We start from the raw sequence: 21,990 nt of genomic DNA on the forward strand, positions 1-21,990 counted from the left end.
GAGGGGCCTCTGTCTTCTTAGCATAGAATAAAAGTAGTCTCATTAAATATCTGCGGCCATTTAATAGCGGCCATACGGAGGTGGGCGGGGCCCGGCTGCGCATCACGCACCAGGGCCCGCCCCCCTCTAGTTACGCTACTGAGTAGATGCATGAATTGGTAGTGGGGGCCTTATATCTCGGGCCCAATACATCCTTTTGCTTGAAGGCTTTATCCAACCTGTCCAATAAGATATCTTTCTAGACAAATTCCTGAGCAAATATCAGTCAGCTTCCCAGTAGCGTAACAAAATGTCACTGGGTCCCACAGCAAATTCAATTTCGGGTCCAAAAACAATGGTAATTTGACGAATTACAACATGATATACTGAAATTGATAATTTATTAGACCATACTGGGCTCACTCCTCCCCCCCCCGCAACTGTTGGGTCTGCTTCTCTGTAGTTACGTCTCTGCAGCCCCCCATTTTGGCACCAACAGACGGCTATATGCTGCCTGGTGAGTCCAGAGCAGTCAAATCAGCAGATAATGTCAGCTTGAATATGGCCTGCGTAAATGGGTTGTTCACCTTTGAGTTTTTTGTTTTTTTTTAGCATGATACAGAGAGTGATATTCTGAGACAATTTGCAATTGGTGTTCACTTTTTATTATTTGTGGTTTTTGAGTTATTTAGCGTTTTTATTACAGTTTGGAATTTTAACAATCTGGTTGCTAGGATCCAAATTACCCTAGCAACCATGCACTGATTTGAATAAGAGTGTGAAATATGAATAGGAAAAGGCCTGAGAATGAAGAATAGTAATAAAAAGTAGCAATAACAATACATTTGTAGCCTTACAGAGCATTTGTCATTTAGATGGGGTCAGTGACCCCCATTTAAAAGCTGAAGCTTTTTTTTTTAATTACTTATATTAGATATACTTCAGAGGGAGAAGGCAAATCATTCAAAAACTATAATACTGGTCATTCTATAACATAATCAAAGTCAACTTAAAGGTGAACCACCCCTTTAAAGGAACAGTAACACCAAAAAATTAAAGTGTTTTAAAGTAATGAAAATATTATGTAGTGTTACCCTGCACTGGTAAAACTGATGTTTTGCTTCAGAAACACTACTATAGTTCATATAAACAAGCTGCTGTGTAGCAATGCCAGAAATGGAAAAAAGTCTATATGGCACAGGTTCAATAGTGGATAACAGATAACACCATTCTGTTCTACAGAGCTTATCACTTTAAAACACTTTGATTTTTTGATGTTACTGTTCTTTTAAGGGCAAACTTCAAGCAGCTCATGTTAGCCCAAGAACGCCTGTATCTGATCAAATGAGTAGAGATTTATTTGTAACTGCTTTGGTGTGTCTCTGACTGCTGTGCTTATTAGATATAATTTTTACCCAACATTGACCCACAAATATGGTGCGACCCAGTCAGGATTGACAACCACATTAAGCTTTGATTGCACACAACGTAGATTCTAGTTTTTGTAATGCTATTTTTATATAGTACTAGTACAAATTGCCCCACCTCCCTTCCCCAGTGAAAAGGCTGCTGTGGCCCTTTAAGATATCTTAGATGTATAGAAACCCCTGCTCGTAAAAACGTCATACTATATCACGCATGCGTAACAGAAGTGACACTAAACATGGAGGACTCCTGCGGATGCGCAGTTGGCAAAGCTTACGTAGGGCTCCCTTGCAACGTCAGTGTCAGCTGATTCCGGCTTCTTGGCGCGAATATTTCGACATGGCTACTGACAAGCTGAAGAGCAAAGTATCCTCTGCGTTTAAAATGCATGGCTTGATGTTACGAGCGTGAGTACTTGCGGTGCTGCGTGCCAGTGTCACGACTGCAGCTTTTGTCGCCCAGTGTGTTTTACGCTATTATTTGTTGTGCAACTCTGCAGTTAACTGGTTGCTAGCTTTGCTTGTATTCTCCTCTTGGACCTTTGCTTTGTGAAATCACAATAGACTGTACATAAGAGTATTGAACATGCACGTCCCAGCCATAAACCCAATGTAAATCAATAGCAAAACAGCCAGTGCTTTCATATTCCCAGAGAGTAATTGTGGGAGAAGTGGAGGCAGGGAACTCTTATTGAAAAATAACTTTTGGCTAATGAAAGAGAGTTTAATTCTAAGCAGTATTCAGTCATTACAAACATTTCATGGTTTTATACTTATTTGTAAATACAATTGCTATTGAAAGCAAGGCAAGCTATTTCTTTCATTTCACTGAGCCCGACAGACCTAAAACAATTCCAATTTTATTTCTATTGTTTTTTTCTTAACAGCCCTAACCTAATCATATTCCAGTCTCTAAATCAAACCACAATCTGGTTGCTAGGGTAACTTGGACATAGCAACCACAACCCTACTGAAATTCCAAAGTGAAGAATTTATGACAAAAAAAAAAAATTGAAGTCCATTTGCAAGTCTAAAAATATAACTACATAACACAAAGTGCATTTAAAGTAGAGCGCGCTACCGATGTAAGATTTATTTTGGATTTCCATAGCACTTCATTGCACTCACTTGCTGTGAACTTTTTGTAATGATATACAAACCCATTTTCAAAAAAAATAAAAAAGTTGGGTGCTGTGTAAAATATAAATAAAAACAGAATGCAATGAGTTGCAAATAATTTAGACCCTCTATTTCTTCAATTATCAGTTCTGTGTAATTCAAAGGGTACTCAAATTCAAAATTAAAGGAGAACTAAAGGCTCAAAAATAAAAAAAAGCTGATCAAGGCCATTTTCTTTGGCTTCTTCAATCTTCTCTTCAATCCTGTCTGGGCAGGCAGGCTTGAGAAAAGACCGTGAGAGGTCTGAAACGTTGCCGGGTGTTTGGGGTCAGAGCCTATGTCCCAATAAAGGCATTTTAAGACAACAAATCAATGACTGGTGCCGTCTATTACTACAATTTGGGCAGGCACATGTGCAACACAATGGAAAGCTGAACTTAGACGAAATCAGTGTCGGACTGGGACACCAGGGGCCCACCAAAAAACCTTAGACCGGGGGCCCATCAAAAAACTTCAGACTAGGAGTCCACTCTCACTACTATTTTCATCCTCTCCTCACTCAACCTCTATTCTCCTAATCTCTTTTCTTTACATACTATGATCTATTATCCCATCTATTAAGCCTTTTTTTCTCATAGAAATAGGGAATGGCCATGAAATAGGCAAAAAGTTTAGCAGGATGAGGGCCCACTGACACCTGGGCCCACCGGGAGTTTTCCTGGTATCCCTGTGGGCCAGTCCGACACTGGACGAAATAAGCTGTCTTTTTTTACTTTACTGCACATGTGCCTGGATTTGAAATAGAGCAGAAAGAAGTGTAAGAAGATAATACGATCCTACAGAAATACCTCCAGTTTTTAGCAAACTGGAGCATCAGCCCAGGGCATTAGGTAAGCAATTATAATCAATGGGTGGGGGGCACCTTTCAGTAAACTGCCTGTTTGTTTTTAGACATTTCTTGTTTTTCTGTGACTGTTGTTTGCAAGTAACAGAGAAATCAGGAAATATAGATGTTGAATTACAGGGCCCATTTTTTAGCATTTCAGATTAGCGTTCGAAAATGATTTAATTTTGCTAAGCACCAAATATTTGTGGGAATTCTGCTGAACGTGCTCTAATTCCGTTCAACACCCATATTTTTGCAGCTGTCTTAAATGTGTGATATGTATGTGCAACTTATCTCTTCTCTTTTAGAGAGGCCAGTAAATATCTAAGTGAAGTTTTAAGTTCTGTAAATGAAGTGGAGCTTGAAGATGTGATTGATAGCATCATAGATGCTGTAGAAAAACAGCCCTGTAAGTAGATTTTATTTTTTTTAACCCTCCCACATTTAAGGATCTACCCCCCACCCACCAAGATTCTTGCAAAACCTTTTTTAATAAAAATCCATACCTGTTTTATTTTATGTATCTAAAAATCTGAGATCTCAATCATATATTGCCTGCCTCTATGCCTTGAGTATTTTTTAGCAATCTTATTTTTATTAAGCTTGTTAGGTTATTTTGTCAGCAGAGGAACCATTACTAGTCTATTACTGGGATTTTTGACACACACACATATTTTTATTTGCTTTGAGACTATTTAAAAAACATTAAAGGATAACTGATAGGTTACTGTGCATTACAAGAAAACAAAACTGGTACTATCTGTAAATGTAATGTGTGATAAAAAAACAAACAAAAACGAATTACATTGTGCATGCTTTATCTTTATCCTTTAGTGTCCTCTAATATGATTGAGAAATCAACAGTGGAAGCAGCTGTTCAGGAATGCAGCCGGACTTGTGATGAAACCATGTAGGTTTAAGTCCTGTAATTTATGATAATGTACACCAATATTTGTTTTGGATCTTTGTAGTGCAGTGTGTTTTACTCAGTAATTTTTTTTTCTCCCTAAGAAATGCATCTAAGGCTTTGATGCTTTCTTGTTCATTTCGAGTTTCGTTTATAGTAGGGAACTGTTCCATCATGGTGTTCTGACAGGTTGTTTATGTATTAACACAGGTACAAGTATAGCATCTATTATCTGCAATGCTTGGTATTTGGTGTTTTCCATATTGGTGGCCTTTCTGTAATGTGGATTACCATGGCATAAAAAATGTAGCATGGTTATTAAACAAAGAACAACAAGTATTTTGGTATCAACATAGATTATATCGATGATGCCCTTTTAATGATCTGCTCCTGGACAATCCCTTTAAGTGCAGAATGACTTGAAGCATTTTATGGCAGGAGACACACCAAGTAATATACCATGTAACTATGCAAAAAAAATAACACAATAAAAGTTTTTAAAAAAACTCCATTTTACATCCCCTGATTTAATGCTTTCCCTAAGTATAAATTGTCTTTTGTAGTCCCACCTAATACATTTCTTTACTAAACATTTCCTGGTTTTTACACTCATTTTTTCTCGTCCCCTGGTAAACGTAAAATGGGGGTTCTGCTGCAGTTTGAAACAACTAAGAGTCAAACCTAGAAACTATCCAACAACTTTTTGTTTGTCAGGTCTGCGTTTGAAGCCTAGAATCTAAATGCCTCGTTATCGTAGTCCATTATTCACGCTTCCTTTTAATAAGGAAATTGAGGTTTGCATTCTTATCAGTATTTGAAACCTATTTATTTACTTTTATATTGAAGTTGATGAAACCATAAATAAACATATGTTGTAGTAATATTTTACATACCTAAGGCTTTGACTTTAGAACTAGTGAAAATTCACATTTACTTTTCTACTTCTAGTGAGCATATTTTCAATATTATTGGTGCTTTTGACATACCTCGATACGTCTACAACTCAGAAAGAAAGAAATTCCTTCCGTAAGTTGTATGCAAGTGACAGTCGCTTATTGTATAATAGCTCCATTCCCCATGTAGTAGATTTGTCTTATCTAAATATTGAGCTATATTTAAATATGTTTAATGAACTGTCTTTTGAGCTATTTAGGAAAAACTTTCTTTTTATATATGTTATAGTTTGAAATGCACATTATGGCATTGTAAAGAAGTCTCCATTAACTTATTTGATATAAATGCCTTTGTTGTACAATTTACTGATCAGTGAGGTTAGTGCTATAAAGATTTTGGTGGCGGTCTATATAAGAGGGAGCGCTGTGTACTCTGTTGTGGTTGTAAAGTTTTCATTTGTTTACTCTGCAGCCTGAAAATGACTACTCTCCCATCACCCAATCTCTTTGGAAGGGCAAGAGACAAAGCTGAGCTTTTTCGTGAGCGTTACACAATCTTGCAGCAGGTAAAGTATGCTTTCACCCACTGCAAACATTCTTCATTTCTAATTCAGTTTACACATATTTTTTCATTTCATAATCTGCAAAAAAATTTTTTAGAAAAAAACTAATTGCATCATCTGTGAACCAAAAATTGCCACATAGTTGCCAAGAGTCACATAACCTTATAGATATGCATTCTCTTAGATCATGTCTGCACTTTAAATAATTACATGAAAAAAAAAAAAGTTGTTTCCTGAGAAACTTTTAAACATCGTCCTTTAGGCCAGGGGCTGAAAGAAGTGGCGGACATTTTTTTTCCCAACCCACCTGACCTCCAGGTTTTGGCCCATTGTCAACATCACTTGTTGAGACCCTGTTTTATATTTTACGTTACAATTGTTCTTTGTTATATTCTGACACGGTGTGACATACTTCTTGAGTAACTTAGGTTTCTGTATTATTGTTGGATTTAGTGTAACTGATTAGATTGAAACTAATGAAACCTTGTTTTTTTTTTTATTTTAACTTACAGAGAACTCACAGACATGAACTGTTTACTCCTCCTGTCATTGGTTCACATCCTGATGAAAGCAGGAGCAAATTTCAGGCAAGTTAGTGTAAAAACATCTGTGCAGTCATCAGTCTTCTGTATCAGTTTAAATGGTGAGGGACAATGGTTTATACTATTTAATGTATTTGGTTCCATCCTGCTGTCATTTGGGATCAATAGAATCCTGTCCTCATATAATTATTCTCTCTTGTTATACAAGTTAGTATTAATAATTGTTAACTTGTTTTTCTTATACATTAGGCTGACGTCACATGAGGGGTAGTCTGTTTCTCTCTGCTTGCGTTTGTCCTTCAGACAGAAGCCAATGTCCTTCCATCCACTCAGATGTTTCTCTGCACTGACAGGGAACAGTGGTGTCTTTTAAAAATATATCTTCCCCCTCCAAATCAGGAGAATTTGTTGCGCTAAAGATTATAAACGCTATATTAACAGGCCTTCTTCTCTTAGCGCTATCTTGTTTCTTGAGTTTAAAGTAGGGATGCACCAAATCCAGGATTTGGTTTGGGATTTAGCCAGGATTCGGCCTTTTTCAGCAGTATTGGATTCAGCCAAATACTTGTGCCTGGTTGAACCAAATCCTAATTTGCATATGTAAGTTAGGGGCCGGGAGGGAAATCTTGTCACTTTTCATAACAAAACAAGTAAGTTAAAAAAAAAAATTCCACTTTCCTTTCCTGACCCTAATTTGCAAATGCCAATTCAGATTCGGTTCGGTGTTCGGCCAAATCTTTCACAAAGGATTTGGGGATTCAGCTGAATCCCAAATAGTGAGTTTGGTGCATTCCTAGTTTAAAGGAAACGTTTCTCTGCTAAAGTTGCATTACTTAAGCTGATCTAGTAATTTAGAACATATTTACAATATACAAATTAAAAAATTATTGTAACTTTACTATTGAAAGTTCTTCAACTTGCAAAATGCCATTGTGCTAACCGTGCCTAACTAACACTGCCTAAGTCATGACAAGAAAGAAAGCAGTAAGGACGGCTTTGGCTTCAACCAATAAATACAACTGCATTCTGTCTGGGAAAGGGAGCTCTATTTCTTGCTTCATTTGCAGAATCCAATGTCTGTGAAAACACACAGCAATTGCTAACCCAGAAAAACTAAGTGATTATAACTATATGTATTTAGTTAATTTACATGGGCATAGCCAAGTCGAGGTGGTGTTACTTGGTGGGGTATTTTGTCCTCCCATAAATGTGCTGAAGAATCATAACATTTTTTTAAAAAAATTAGGGAATTCTTACTCTTTGAACTCTTTATAACTGCTTTATATTGCCCCTCTAATGAGAATCTTTTTGATAGGGCTTTTTAAATATGCTTTGTCCTGTGGGAGAGTGACCAGTACATTCTGAATTCCATAGTGTTCTAGTTGGCAGAGAGCATTTTCAGTTGCAGGCAAGAAACGGACAAAACCGGAACTCTTAAAAACCATTGAGGATAAATAAAAAAGGTCACTTGTGCCAAAATAAATTTAATATAATGGTGGATGAACATCCCTTTGAAAATTTTTATATGGTAAGTTGCTTGAAAATATGCTAAATGCATCATCTGAAACCGATTTAATAAAATGTTTTATTTTTAGCTTAAAACAGTGGAAACCCTTCTAGGAAACACTGCTAAAGTGGGTGAAGTGATTGTCCTGGGAATGATAACCCAGATGAAAGAGGTAGGGCAAATTCCTTGAATTTTTCTCCTAGCAAAGCTGGGAGCTATAGTTCTGCATCACTATGAGTATTTAAGTCAGACGGGTGGCTAAACTTCAGGTTACTATTTTCCAACTGGTTTAAAAATGTTAATGCTTGTGTAATCACCAAGTGCCATTTTCTTCATCTTCTGGCGATGTGGACCGCCCCTTTTTGCGTCATGGCCCACCCCTTTAGTTCCCGCTCCCACCACTGGCCGGTAATTTTTTTTTTTTTTTTTAAATGTGGCAACCCTAAGTTATACTGACACTAAAATGTTTATTTTCAAAATATTAATTTACATTAAAAGTTACCTATAGGTCTTGTTGTCTGTAGGATGCAGCAGTAGTTTCAGGGTCTGGTTGCATGTTTTGTCCCCAGACCCATGAGTGTCTAGTTCTGCTTCTATGCTCATTTACTCTGTTTTGACACAAAGTTGTCAGAGAAACTATTAGAGATGCAGATATTGTGAGCTATGATTAGGAAATGAGGAGATTAGTTAGAAATTCAGGTGGTTGGGAGTGTGGCCACATCCAAGCTATACAAGCAGCTAACTCTGCCTTTTCAGACCAGCAACTTAGTGGCCTTTGTATGTGCTAATTCTATATCAAGCTGAAAATCAAAGCATTTACACATCATTCCTTTTCGTTAAAGGGAAAATATTTCTTGGAGGATCCAACTGGAGCAGTACAGCTTGATCTCACCAATGCAATATCCTTTCATATTACTTTAACCTTGGCCTAAAAACTGGAGAGTGGATATTTTATGGTACCTGAAACATAGCTGTATTAGTCCTTTCAGTACTAGATTCACACCAGCAGCATCTACTAGAAGCATGTTGCAAAACAATCTTTTAGAATTGTTTTAAAGTAAAAAAGGGAAACCGCACGCACGCACGTGTGTATATGGCCCAGGTTAGACAGCAGATAAGCTCTGTAGAACACAATGGTGTTATGTTATACACTATTTAACCTGTGCCATATAGCCTTTTTTTAAATTTCTGTCATTGCTACACAGCAGCTTGTTTATATGAACTATAGTAGTGTTTCTGTAGCAAACAGGTCAGTTTTACCAGTGTTAGTTACTTTAAGTAAGCTTTATAAGTAGACGGCTCAAATGCCATTTTCACTAGTAAAGTTCCCACCATTTGCTTTTGCCTCTTTATCTACTGACCTTGTATGTATCTATAACATTGTATGCACAGAAAGATTATCGGATTGCTCTTCATAGTCGTATGTAATTTTTAGGTTTGTAGAAGGCTTTTTCCAGTGTTTCACTGAAAGCATTCACATTTTTAAAATTATGGATGGGATTATTTAAAGGAACAGTAACATCAAAAAAATTAGTGTTTTAAAGTAATACAATTAAAATGCTGAGTTGCCCTGCACTGGTAAAACTGCTGTTTGCTTCAGAAACACAAATATTGTTTACATAAATAAACTGCTGTGTAGCAAAGGGGGCAGCAATTCAAAGGAGAAAAGATTCAGGTTACACAGCAGATAGCAGATAATCTCTGTAGAACAAAATGGTGTTATCTGTTATCCACTATTTAACCTGTGCCATGTAGCCTTTTTTTAAATTCATCCATTTTTACTCAGCAGCTTGTTACATGGATAAGAGTTTGCCCATGTAAAATAGGTCATTTAGAGAAACAAAAAGCAATGAGCAGTTGTTTGATTTGTATGGGGGATGCATTGGAGAGGGCAGACTTTTGTCCCTGTTACTAAATTATTGTAAGTAGCCCTATGCATGCTTACTGTTGGGCTGTGTTTCAAAATCAGTACATGATGGGAAGGTGATGCAGGATTTTTTCTACTAACTACTAGAGATAGAATGTGTATTTTTAAATGAGATGCCTACTCTTTCTTGACTCCAGTGCACCAGTTTCACAGTGGTCTGTACACAGAGTCATGCTTTGTTTTAGCTGAAGGTAAGCCCTTTCACATTAATTCCACATTGGTTCTGAATATGGTGGTTTTTCTTTATCATCTTTTTTTTTTTTTTTTTTTTTTTAAGGTTGGTATGAAGACAAAGTTTTTCATATCAATGCTTTTGGCTTTCCCCCCACTGAACCTTCCAGTACTACAAGGTGAGCATTATGCTTTTGTTGTTGTCTACGTTTAAAGGAGAAATCAACCTGTGTGGGGAAAAACCCCTCCCCCCAGGCTAACTACACCCCCCCACCCGGGAGATGCCCCTTACTTACCCCTCGGCACAGATTCTTCCAGCAAAGTTCCACGCGTCCATCTTCCGGCTCCCCGGTAAGATGACTGAGAGATCAACAATTTCCGTGTAATTCCGCGCATACGCAGTTGTAGCAGACTGGCAAACTGCTCCAACTGCGCATGCCTAGAAATACCGATCTCTCAGTCAGCTTGCAGGAGCCGGAAGATGGACGTGTGGAACTTCGCTGGAAGAATCTGCGCCGAGGGGTAAGTATGGAGTATGGGGCATATCCCCCGGGGAGGGAGGGCTACCTGGGGTGTTGGGGTAGGTTTTTTTTCCCCACAGGTTGATTTCTCCTTTTATTGGTTTTCTGCTATGACTAGACATATGGTTGACAACAAGGTCAACAAAAAAAAGTAATTCCATATACTGTATGTAATGAAGCAGATTGTGCTATTCAAACTCTATAAAGGTCACTTCTATCAATTGCTCCTTGTAAAAAGCAAACATTACATTTTAAATCATACATTTGCTACTGTGGGGACTTTTTATTGTAGTCTGTGAATAATTTTGGTATGCAGAGTAGTATGGAAGCTGCTGTACTCTGATGATAAAGCTCTAAATGCAAAATAATGTTTACAAAAAAGGAAACCTGTATTTTTTTTTTAAAGGAACTATTGTTAAAATTAATATAAGATTCATCATATTGAAATAAGAAACTTTATAAATTCAATCAAATAAATATTCTGCATTGTTTCTGAAATAATCAAGTTAATCTTCACTATTCCTCTCTCAGCATCTATTTCTCTTGATTCTCTTGTTGCAGCAGTTGGGTGTCAGATATTTATTGACTGTTAGATCCAATTTATCTTTTTAGGGGGGGCCTTTTGCCTAGACGATGTATTAGAGCTCACTCTTTTAAAATCACTAGACATCATGTCTCTACATGCAGGGTTTGTAAACTTGATTATTTCAGAAACCGTACAGAATCTTTAAAGGAGAAGGAAAGGCTAAAACTAAGTAAGCTTTATCAGAAAGGTCTATATAAATACACCAGTAAACCCTCAAAATAATGCTGTTTTCTGTCAAAAGAAACACAGCATTTATTTCCTTTTTATTGTGTATACATGGGCATCTCTATCAAACTTCCTGTTTTTAGCCTTCAGGGCTTGAGCATGCTCAGTTTGCTCCTCTCCCTTCCCTCCTCCCTGCTGTAATCTGAGCCCAGGTAAAATGGTGAAGGGTAACTTTGTGCTATCTTCTATTCAAGGGCTTATTATGGTAACATGAATTTTTTTGGGGGACCTTCTTCTACATCAGTAAAAGCTTCAGTCAAACTACGGCAGTTGGAAGAGGAAAATGAAGATGCCATGCTTGTATTTTTATCTGATTTATGGTTAGATCAAGTTGAAGTTACAGAAAAACTTCACACAATGTTTTCAGGTACATCACAAAGTTACATTTATTACTAATTTTTACTTTTGTAACGTTACACCTATACTATAACCCCTTTATCATTCCTTATTCCTCTTAACAGTTTCACTAGTGATTGATTTTTCATTAACTGTTGTCTTGCGGCTGACACACGTTATTTATTTGCTTTATTTATTTCATGACACATGCATCACTTTAAAAAGATTATACATCATTCACATTAGTCCCTGCTCCAGTAGAACTTACAATCTGTTCTATCACATTCACACATAGTAGGGATGCACTGAATCCACTATTTTGGATTTGGCCGAACCTCCGAATCCTTTGTGCAAGATTTGGCCGAATACCGAACTGAACATATGCAAATTAGGGGTGGGAATGGGAATTTTTTTTAAATTCCTTGTTTTGTTTTCCCTCCCTGCCCCTAATTTTCATATGCAAATTAGTTTTTTGGATATGGTTCGGCTGGGCAGAAGGATTCGGCCGAATCCTGCTGAAAAAGGCAGAATCCTGGCCGAATCCCAAACCAAATCCTGGATTAACTATATGCATTGTCTGTGTTATTGGAAAACCATATTGTCCCTCCTCTTTCTATAACTTTTTCTATCTTTCCATCCCTTGCTATTCTCCTTCATCTCTAAGAAACAGTCTCTGTGTTTTTAGCTTTGTAAATTTGGACTTGCTACAGCTAAAAATGTTTTGCCTTTACAGGTTACTCCACAGCACCACCAACCTGTTTTATATTCTGTGGAAACTTTTCTTCTGCACCTTACGGAAAAAATCATATCCAATCATTAAAAGGTACCTAGAATAATGAAAGAATTCAAGTGTACTAATGTAAGGAAACAAATTATCTGTGACATAGCAGCCATGTATATATTAGCCATTTAGGGGCCTATTTATTATGCTGTGTAAAACTAAATGTGCCAGAAAAGCTGTGTAAAATAAATGCTTCGTTATTTTACACTGCTTCAGACCGTTCTAATTAAGTTCCTGTGGAAGTTGCTTAGAGAAAAAGTGACAAAAACGACGCCATTTTTTACACTGAGATGCCTAGCAATGTGCGGAGAATTATTCCGCCATTATTTACACCACATAATAAATATGCCCCATAATCTTGCAGCAACCAAATACTAATCTAAATAATAAGGTTGGTGTACATTGATCATAAGTATATATCGCTACACGTTACGACTAAGTCAGGGCTAAGCTAAATTCAATATAAATAGCTCATGCATACACTGTCCAGATAACCATAAAATAGTGATGTAGTCTGTCACCACTGTGAGGGTGTATATCAGGGGTCCCCAAACTTTTCTACCCGTGAGCCACATTTAAATGTAAAATAAGTTTGAGAGAAACATAATCATGCAAGAAGTTCCTTGTGGTACGAAATATGGAATGTTATTGCCAATTGGTAGCCCCTATGTGGGCTTGCAGCCTACAGGAGCCTCTGTTTGGCAGTACACATTTTTATACAACTAAAACTTGCCTTCTAGCCAGAAATTCAAAATTAAACACCAATTTTGTGGCCACTGGGAGCAACATCCAAGCGGTCAGAGAGCAACATGTTTTTGATGGGTAGCAGTAAACACTACCCTTAACCGGTCAGTCTGATTAAGACCCCAATGTATGTAAATGTTTACACTACAATGTACCTGCCAATGAGCATAGCTGTCTACCCAGACTGTTTGATTTTTATTTTCATGCAAGGAACTTTTTATACATTTTAGATTTTTCTCTGGCTTGATGGACTCTAAAGTTATAGGCTATGGCTAGTTCTGAATGCAACATTGATAACTATATAGTAATGCAATTTATATGAACTAAGCATTTGTCACTTTTGTTCTGATGAGGGATATTAAGAATTGAATGTAAACTTTGCTTATTTAGTAATCTATATTTAACTTGTATTTTTTTCAGATTCATTTAAAATACTGGCAGATATAATATGTGAATATCCAAATATACATAAAAGGTATGAGCGCGTCAGGTTTTTGCTGAACAGTGAAATAAAAAATATATATCTAATTATCCATAGCCTCCCATTGTCTGGTAGCCATTTGTTATGACCCACTCCACCTCCACCCAAAAAAAATTAGATCTGGGGTCTGTTGTCACAGTGACTCAAACTTTGAAGCCAACTTACTGTGTGAACAGACACGGGTGGGTTTTAATTATATATTTTCTCCCTTGCAATGATTATCATCTGCTCCGAAAGCTGAAAGGTACTAAAATGTATTATAAATCTAGCATGGCCATGATATCTATCAAACATACATTAATATTTGTGTGTGTGTTTTTGCTCCATTCAGCTTAGCCTCTGGAGTCTTCTAGTTGAGGTAGTGTTACCTTTGTGAGCAGTATGTCAAACTTTTTTTTTTTTTGTTCTGATGGTACAAAATCTGTATTAACTGCCACTCTGGCAATTTTTCAGACCTCTTTGGCCAGTAACTACAATGCAGCATCAGTAAACAAACTTCTAACATTTTTGTGAGCTCTTTGCTGAGCAGTTTGAAAATCACTTATCTAGCAAAAAGATTTTTTTTTTCCTCAAAAATGTGTAGCTTGTTATAGAGGGTAGTACTATATTTTCTAGTTAACTACTTTCATTTATATTAATACATATATTTTTCTGTGTTAACAGCAGTCGATTTGTTTTTGTACCTGGCCCTGAAGACCCAGGCCCTGGTTTCATTTTACCAAGGTATAGTAAAATGTGATCATTTGCTATGGCTATTTGCATTGTATTGTATTCTTATCTGTGATAGTGAAAGCTTTAATTCTGAACACTTGCAGCTGGAAAATATAATCATGTTTCTATGTAAGTAAGGAGACACCCAGCTAACATGTGAATCACTTTTGGGGAAGCATATGTAGGGCAATTCAATCTGAAGTTTCCTTGCAAGGTTCGGAAAGTAGCTGTGCCGCATGTTTCCCCGCTGGTGGAGAGGAAACATAGGACATATTGCCACTCACTGTAGTCGAGATTATTGCGGGTGACAACTTCCCATGTGTCAATGCCCTTAGACATGAGAGAGAAGACTAGACCAGGACTTCTAAAGGTGTTTTGGCTAGAAAGCAAGGTCACAAGATAAAATAAGTTTGTGAAAATACTACAGTGTTCTACATATCCTTGTTCCTTTACAATTGATTTTAGCTATATGGTATTATCACCTTGTCATGGATTTTCTTGTTCATTTCTATAGTTCTAAAAAAAAAGGGCACCATTATTTTGCTAATTTTTTCTAAGACCCCAGATTAGCTAAGAAAACCTTCATGATTACATTTATATTGCAGACCTCCAATTGCTGATCATATCACTGAAGAATTCCGCCAACGAGTACCATTCTCCATTTTTACTACAAATCCCTGCAGGTATGAATATTCATCGGCCTGCTCTAATCACTGAAGATCTGTATCAAAGTGTAATACATGTAGTTTTTTTCTTTGATTTAGGATCCAGTACTGTACACAGGAAATTGTTGTTTTCCGTGAAGATTTGGTAAATAAAATGTGCAGAAATTGTGTTCGTTTTCCCAACAGCAGTTTGGATATTCCTAGCCATGTAAGTGTTCAGACCACTTGGGCTACTAAATGGAACCTTTAGGGTTTTTTGTATTCAATTTCCTTTGCTCTGTAATACCTACCATTTTTAAGGTTTAGAAAACGAAAAACATTTTGTTTATAAAAATGCCCAAGTTTAGTGATAAAAAATGGTATGAAATAAAATAATTGTACATTTATAAACGGTTTCTTAGCACATCTATAATTTGCCAGTGTCTCATATTTTTATCTTTCCAGTTTGTCAAAACCATCTTATCCCAAGGACATTTGACTCCTCTCCCTCCATTTGTTAGCCCTGTATACTGGGCATATGATTATGCTCTGAGGTTGTATCCGCTACCAGACTTGGTTGTCATCGCTGATAAATATGATCCATTCACCATCACCAACACAGAATGTCTGACCATCAACCCTGTAAGGCAAAGATCTGTACAAATGGTCTGATTTCTAGTTTTAGTTTTCTGTTGGATGAGGAATATTAGATACCACAGTGGGGACACCTTCAGTCACATTCTCCCACTCTACTTAAGTAAGACAGTGCATGTGCTTCCTAGGTGTTCGTGTGGGCAGTTAATTTTTCTTTTATAGGGCAAAAGTGCATGAAAATTCTAGAAAGGGTTGTTTTTTTGTTTTTTTTAAATGGCTATGGTGGTCTGTTGTATAAGAGACGGTCTTGCCATCTTATTTAAATACTTTATTAAGAATAGATAGCTATGTGTGTCTGTTGAAAATTGTTGCCATAAAATTAAAGCCGGCAGTTCAAAATTACAGTTAGAATGGATCATGATATTAAAGGGGGTATAGCCCCCTTTAATATCATGATCCATTCTAACTGTAATTTTGTTGCGTTCAAACCTTCCTCTGTCCTGTCATGGCACTGAGCTCTGGAGGAACACAGCAGCTTCTATAAGGACAAGTCAGGCTCAAAACCGCAGGTACTTTGCTGCAAGGTTTATTAAACACAACATGTTTCGAGCATTGTGGCTCTTTGTCAAGTGTTAACACTTGACAAAGAGCCACAATGCTCGAAACATGTTGTGTTTAATAAACCTTGCAGCAAAGTACCTGCGGTTTTGAGCCTGATTTGTCCACAACTCTCACAGAAACTACAGATTTTTGGCTTCTAATCGGGACAGAAGCAGTGGCACAGGCAGGTAATGGTGTAATTGGTATCAACCCACTTTACTTCTATAAGGACAAGACAATACTTTTAGAACCTTCAGAAGTGTGTAACCACATACACACAAAACTATTTTGTATATAGATGTGTGTTTTGGAAAATAAATATGTATCTATATATAGAATTAAGAAATACATTTAGAATTTTGTTGAAGACTTTATATTACCTTCTGTGTTAACAGGTTTTTCAACCTTGTTTATACACAGTTATAGAGTTGCAGTTTCTTATTTCATCTCCAATTTTTCTATAGGGATCATTTCCAAGAAGTGGGTTTTCCTTCAAGGTCTACTATCCCTCCAGCAAAACAGCTGAAGACAGGTAACGAGTCATGCTAAAATGCAATCCACTATTTATTTATTGATAACAACTATTACTAAATACAAACTCTGCAATTTAATAGATTGCAGCGGGGTATTACAGCTGCTGTTTTCTATATATATATATATATATTAAAAAATACACACACTGTATTTATTGAAAAGACCTGGCACATAGATAAATCCCATCTACAGTATACTAAGAGTTCATTCATGTTATACATGGTCCTAAATCTTATTTTTTTTTTTCTCCTCCTGTTTTAGCAAACTTCAGAATCTTTGATTTTACTGTGAAAATTACAGAACACTGCTGTGCCAGAGGATTTTACTAATTCAGTTCTGTTAAAAAAAATAAAAAAAAAGTTTTTTAAGAGAATACTGCTGAAAAGTATTTTATTGCTTTATTGTATCAAAACATTTTTGTAATAAAATTAATGGAAAAAAAAAAACTTCTGACCCCACTCCATCTCTATAACCATCTTTAATACAACCTTTAACACTCACTGTTTAAAACTGGCTGTGTTTGTGCCTTTGCGTTATAAATAAGTATTTGTAACTTCTATCCCTTTCTTGTGACCCTCACTTGGTTATGAATATTGAGGTTACTGGCAGGGAAAAACATAATTGGCAGTAATGCGGTATATAAAAGAGCTGAGTGAATGAGATTATATATGGCAGATCTTATCAGAGGATTTGCAGTGCAGCAGTCTCATTCCAAGGATGGTACTCGGAGGATACCTCTGATTAAGCTGCAGTTAGAATTCAGCAGTCTTTGTAAAGTGCTGCAGAATATGTCTGTTCTTTATAAATAAAGAATAAATAACTCCAGGCTAGGGGGTATGGGATAATGCAGGAGGTTAGAAATACTGTTAAAGTGGTTGTGCACCTTCCAAACATTTTGGGGGTTATTTATCAAAGTCCAAATTTATCTCTATTTTCTGCTACAAACTCCGATCAAATCTGCTCTGGTTTTTTTACGCTTATTATACATTCCCAAAAATTAGCTTTCATCCGATTTTCACAAATTTCACTTTTTTTGGAATTTTCACCCAAAAACTTTGGGGTATTGCATGAAACCCAGCGCACATCAAATAAATCATTGGGACTTGTCGCATTGACTTATATCTCGGCAGGTCTGAGATGCCAGATTCAGACACTTTCATCCTTGGGGTTTAATAAATTCCGAAAAACTTTTGATTGATGAAGTCTGATTTTATAAAAAATAAATAAATAAACCACCTTCACTCTGATACATCCTGGCATCAGCCCATAGTCCTTAGAATTGCTGCTATATAATAAAAATAGAACCAAATTATACTCTGTTTAGAAATAATTGTTGTGCGGGGGTTCTTGAAGGCGTTTACATCCTGTTGTGCCACTGTGATTCTTTGTTTTTTTTTTCTTTTCTTTATACATTATATACAGTAATGGAGTCCGCTTTGAGGAGGTCTGGACTGGGAGTTAAAATAGGCCCTGGCATTCCAATTACCGAGGGGCCCAAACAGCCCCCACCAACCCACTAAATAGTGACTTTTTATGGAATCTTACAGCAACCCCTCTGAAGAACCCACAGATTGCAAGTCCAGGCCTGGCTTTTAGGATAGGGATTCTTTATAACAAATAGAAATTAGTACTACTATTGGTATTCATACTAGTATTAATAGTATAACTGGTACATTTCAGTCACAGGTTTGAGTGCATCAGCTAGTTGGTTCCATTGGGTTGCCACCTGTTCTGAAGAAAAAAACACCAGCCTTCTTATATGTTGTCATTTTTTTTTTGCATTTGACATGAGTTCATAAGACAATATAGAAGGGCAATGTTTAAACTTACAAGTTGCCTTTAAAAAACGCATATTTGGGGGGGCATGGCCGACTGAGCAGCAGCGTGGCCGCATCTTCTGGGTGCTCCCGGGGCTGTGTAATAAATCCCCCTATACTCTGCCACACACGCCAGTGGGGCACTTACCGCCGGCATCCTGAAAGCGGGGAGGCGATCCGGCGCCCGCTCCAACAGGTCCAGGCTTCCCAGCTCTGACTGAGCCCGAGGGCGCGACGCGGCGCTAGAAGCCGCGGACTTGCGTAATCCAGGCCCCCAGGCGCAAGTACCTGGCGGCGCGGTCCCCGCCGGAACCCAACTCCAGAGCCCGGACGGCTGACACAGTGCCCAACAGCAGGGGGTAAGTGATTTAAGGCCCCTGGGGCCCCCCACTGCCACTTAATATCCGCACTGCAAGTGCCCGGCAGCACCAACAACCAAGGCCCCTCCTAGTATCCGGCTAAGCCATTGTGGCTCCCTGTGTCCAGCAAGTTTAAGTGGCACCTGCTATTGCCTACCTGTCTCCTTTTGGCCCAAAGGACTCTAGTCAGCACAAACCCAGGGTCAGGCACTGCCACTGTGTAACAGGGCATATATACCTCTGGGCCCGGTGGGTCTACTCACTGCTCCTGGACTGTCACTTTGGAACGGAGCCCAGCTAATTATAGGAGCGCAGTGTATGGTGCTCACAGACCCCTCTGCATGCATCAGCAGATTATGGAGCACGGTCTGGTGTTCAAGTGGTAGACCTGTACCCTCCATCATGCCAGTTTGACCTGCTACCCTGATCGGTCGACCCAGTACCACCAGTAATCCTCGCGTACGCTTTCTTCTTCCACTAACCAAGTCTTCATAAGCGGAATAATACCGTTGCAGTTCGTTTTGTCCAGTGGAATACAAAGATGGGAAAACACTCCCAAAAACAAAAATCTGACACAGCTAAGAAGCTTGAACGCTTTGCAAGAACAACATCTGAAGGCCCATCGCAAGACTCTGATAATACTTCATCTCCATCATCACCGGCCTCCCCTCCTATGGACCAGGAGACGAGAGAACCATCCTCGTCGGAGCTGCTTGCAGCGATAATGGAGTCGTACAGCAACTACGACACAGCTAGAGGAAATAAAAGTGGATCTCTCGCTCTTACGACATGACCTCCAAAATATCAGAGAATGCACTACTGAACTGGAGACAAGGGTCTCCACACTGGAGGACACTGTAACTCCTCTTCCAAATGACATCTCGGAAATTAAACAGCAACTGAAGTCAGCTCTTGACAAATCTGACGACCTAGAAAACCGACTACGCAGGAATAATGTGCGTATCATAGGTCTACCAGAGAAGTCAGAAGGGCAACACCCTGAATTATTCATAGAGAACTGGCTCAAAGATTTGCTGGGAGTGGAGACCTTCTCCAATATTTTCGTGGTTGAGAGAGCGCACAGAGTACCGACTAGACCCCTACCACAGGGGGCCCCTCCTCGACAATTTCTTCTCCGCATGCTAAATTACAGAGATCGCGATGCTGCACTACGAGCGGCTAGACTCAAAGGGCCTCTCTCCTTTAATGGAACCACGGTGTCACTGTATCCAGACTATTCACCGACCATACAGAAACAGAGGGCTACCTTCGCTGCAGTCAAGAAGAGGCTCAGAGATGCTAAGATTCCATACAGTATGATCTACCCCGCTAAACTACGCGTACAGGAAGGAGTCCAAATTTTCAGCACACCCACCGAAGCAGACGATTGGATCACCCGCAAACAACCCGGGAGATCACCACCCCGCAACTAAGCTGAAGAATAACACTTTAAAGACCGGACGCTCTGCACATAGTGTGCCCCATCGGTATGACCTGAGTGTCGACATACTGTCATATTGGTGAGTAGCTGTTATTATGCACCCCTCCTGTAAGCTACAGTTTCCCTCGCACACTCATCCATGGCCCAGCTGGCTGCCCCCCCAACATCGATCCCTAGCTAACCACCCCGGCAAACGGCTGTGGGCCTCACCACTGCTCTATCCTTCGGAGTACAGGCCTGATAAGGCCCAGCCCTTAGATATGCTCAAGTGGAACGCATAAACATTTACTGGACCCCTTATTGTCAGACTTTTGTACTTGGGGGTACTGAATCCTTGCATCTTGACACATTGAGACTAATGCTGGTGCCAGACTACTCACTCCTGGTTACGGGGCTACACATTGCTTACAAGGTTCCATGTTGAACTTACTCTCATCAGAGTTGTGCCGGTCAACAAGACAGGTGCATGGGCGGCCGTGACATACGGCGTCCCATTTAAATTTTTGAACGATTTATTATTGCATTTGTTGCTTACTACTGTTATATTACTATGTTTCTGGGTTAAGAAGGAGTGCTGCTTAGGCCGCCACAGCAACACTCCCCATGTCATGTAATTGTTATGGGTATAGGCCCACCCAGGTTTGGGGGGTGGGCAGGGAGGGAAGGGATTGTTTGTTTGTCTATTGTTTGTTGTTTAACAGGCATGTGTATGTAAAGCACTCAAGAATTGAGTATGCAAACCAACAAGAATTGACAGGAGCACAAATCAAGCACCAATACGATACCAGTCTGTCAGTCATTCTCCAGAATTATTATGGGGGACATAAAGTTAATGTCATGGAACGTTCGAGGTCTGAACTCGAAATTTAAGAGGGCCCTAGTATTTGATTATGTAGCCAGATACAAGCCAGACATACTCCTACTGCAGGAGACGCATCTGGTAGGGCAAAAGTTGCTGGCACTTAAAAAACGGTGGGTCGGGTATGCCTATCACTCCCACTATTCCACTCACTCCAGAGGAGTTTCTGTACTAATTCGTAAAACCTTACAATTTGAGCTCCTAGACCTAACCACTGACCACTATGGGCGATTCATAGTTCTCCACTGCAGGATAAATAACCAAGAAATGGTACTTGTTAACTTATATATGCCACCCCCCTTCAGTAGGGAGACACTAGACCTAGTATTTACCAAGGTGTCACTATATCTCCCCAACCCGCTCTGTATCATTGGAGACTGGAATACGGTAATGGACCCTCAACATGATAGGCACCCCACTGCACCACACCAACCTGGCCCACTAAAACAATGGACTGAAGCTCTAGGGCTATTAGACATCTGGAGGCTTAAAAACCCCATGGGACGACAATTTTCCTGTCATACGGTGGGGAAACATACCTTGTCATGGTTAGATATGGCCATTGCATCTCCAGACTTTACACAATGGGTGAAAGACACCAGTTACCTCCCAAGAGCCTTGTCAGACCACGCCCCTCTGCATCTGCTGATTTGCAATACACCAAGGCAGGGACACTCTCTTTGGAGACTATCCCCCCTGTGGCTCAACAGCACAGAAGTGACGGAGGCATGTAAATCTGAATACACTGCATATTGGGGGGGTTAATGCAGGAACCAGTAGCTCTAATATGGTCTGGGAAGCGTCCAAGGCAGCCGCTAGGGGCACACTCATCTCGGCAA

At 38.9% G+C, this 21,990-nt stretch overlaps 2 protein-coding genes across 2 annotated transcripts in view; one reads left to right on the plus strand and one right to left on the minus strand.

The window, feature by feature from the left end:
- klhdc1.L (kelch domain containing 1 L homeolog) overlaps window positions 1-21,990 on the minus strand; it is a 42,958-nt gene that overhangs the window by 16,068 nt on the left and 4,900 nt on the right. The gene's annotated exons all lie outside the window — the stretch shown is intronic.
- On the plus strand, window positions 1,696-17,110 carry pole2.L (polymerase (DNA directed), epsilon 2, accessory subunit L homeolog). Its single transcript, NM_001090314.1, is given in 19 exon segments — window positions 1,696-1,811; window positions 3,717-3,817; window positions 4,243-4,318; window positions 5,264-5,341; window positions 5,681-5,774; window positions 6,284-6,358; window positions 7,909-7,992; window positions 8,663-8,719; window positions 9,890-9,938; window positions 10,025-10,097; window positions 11,445-11,617; window positions 12,320-12,409; window positions 13,532-13,586; window positions 14,256-14,315; window positions 14,909-14,986; window positions 15,068-15,176; window positions 15,413-15,589; window positions 16,606-16,673; window positions 16,937-17,110. Coding segments are annotated over 19 exon segments (1,584 nt in total). The 5' UTR covers window positions 1,696-1,743; the 3' UTR covers window positions 16,956-17,110.

This window comes from Xenopus laevis, chromosome 8L, assembly GCF_017654675.1.
Source record: "Xenopus laevis strain J_2021 chromosome 8L, Xenopus_laevis_v10.1, whole genome shotgun sequence".
In the NCBI taxonomy this organism is placed as follows: domain Eukaryota; kingdom Metazoa; phylum Chordata; class Amphibia; order Anura; family Pipidae; genus Xenopus; species Xenopus laevis.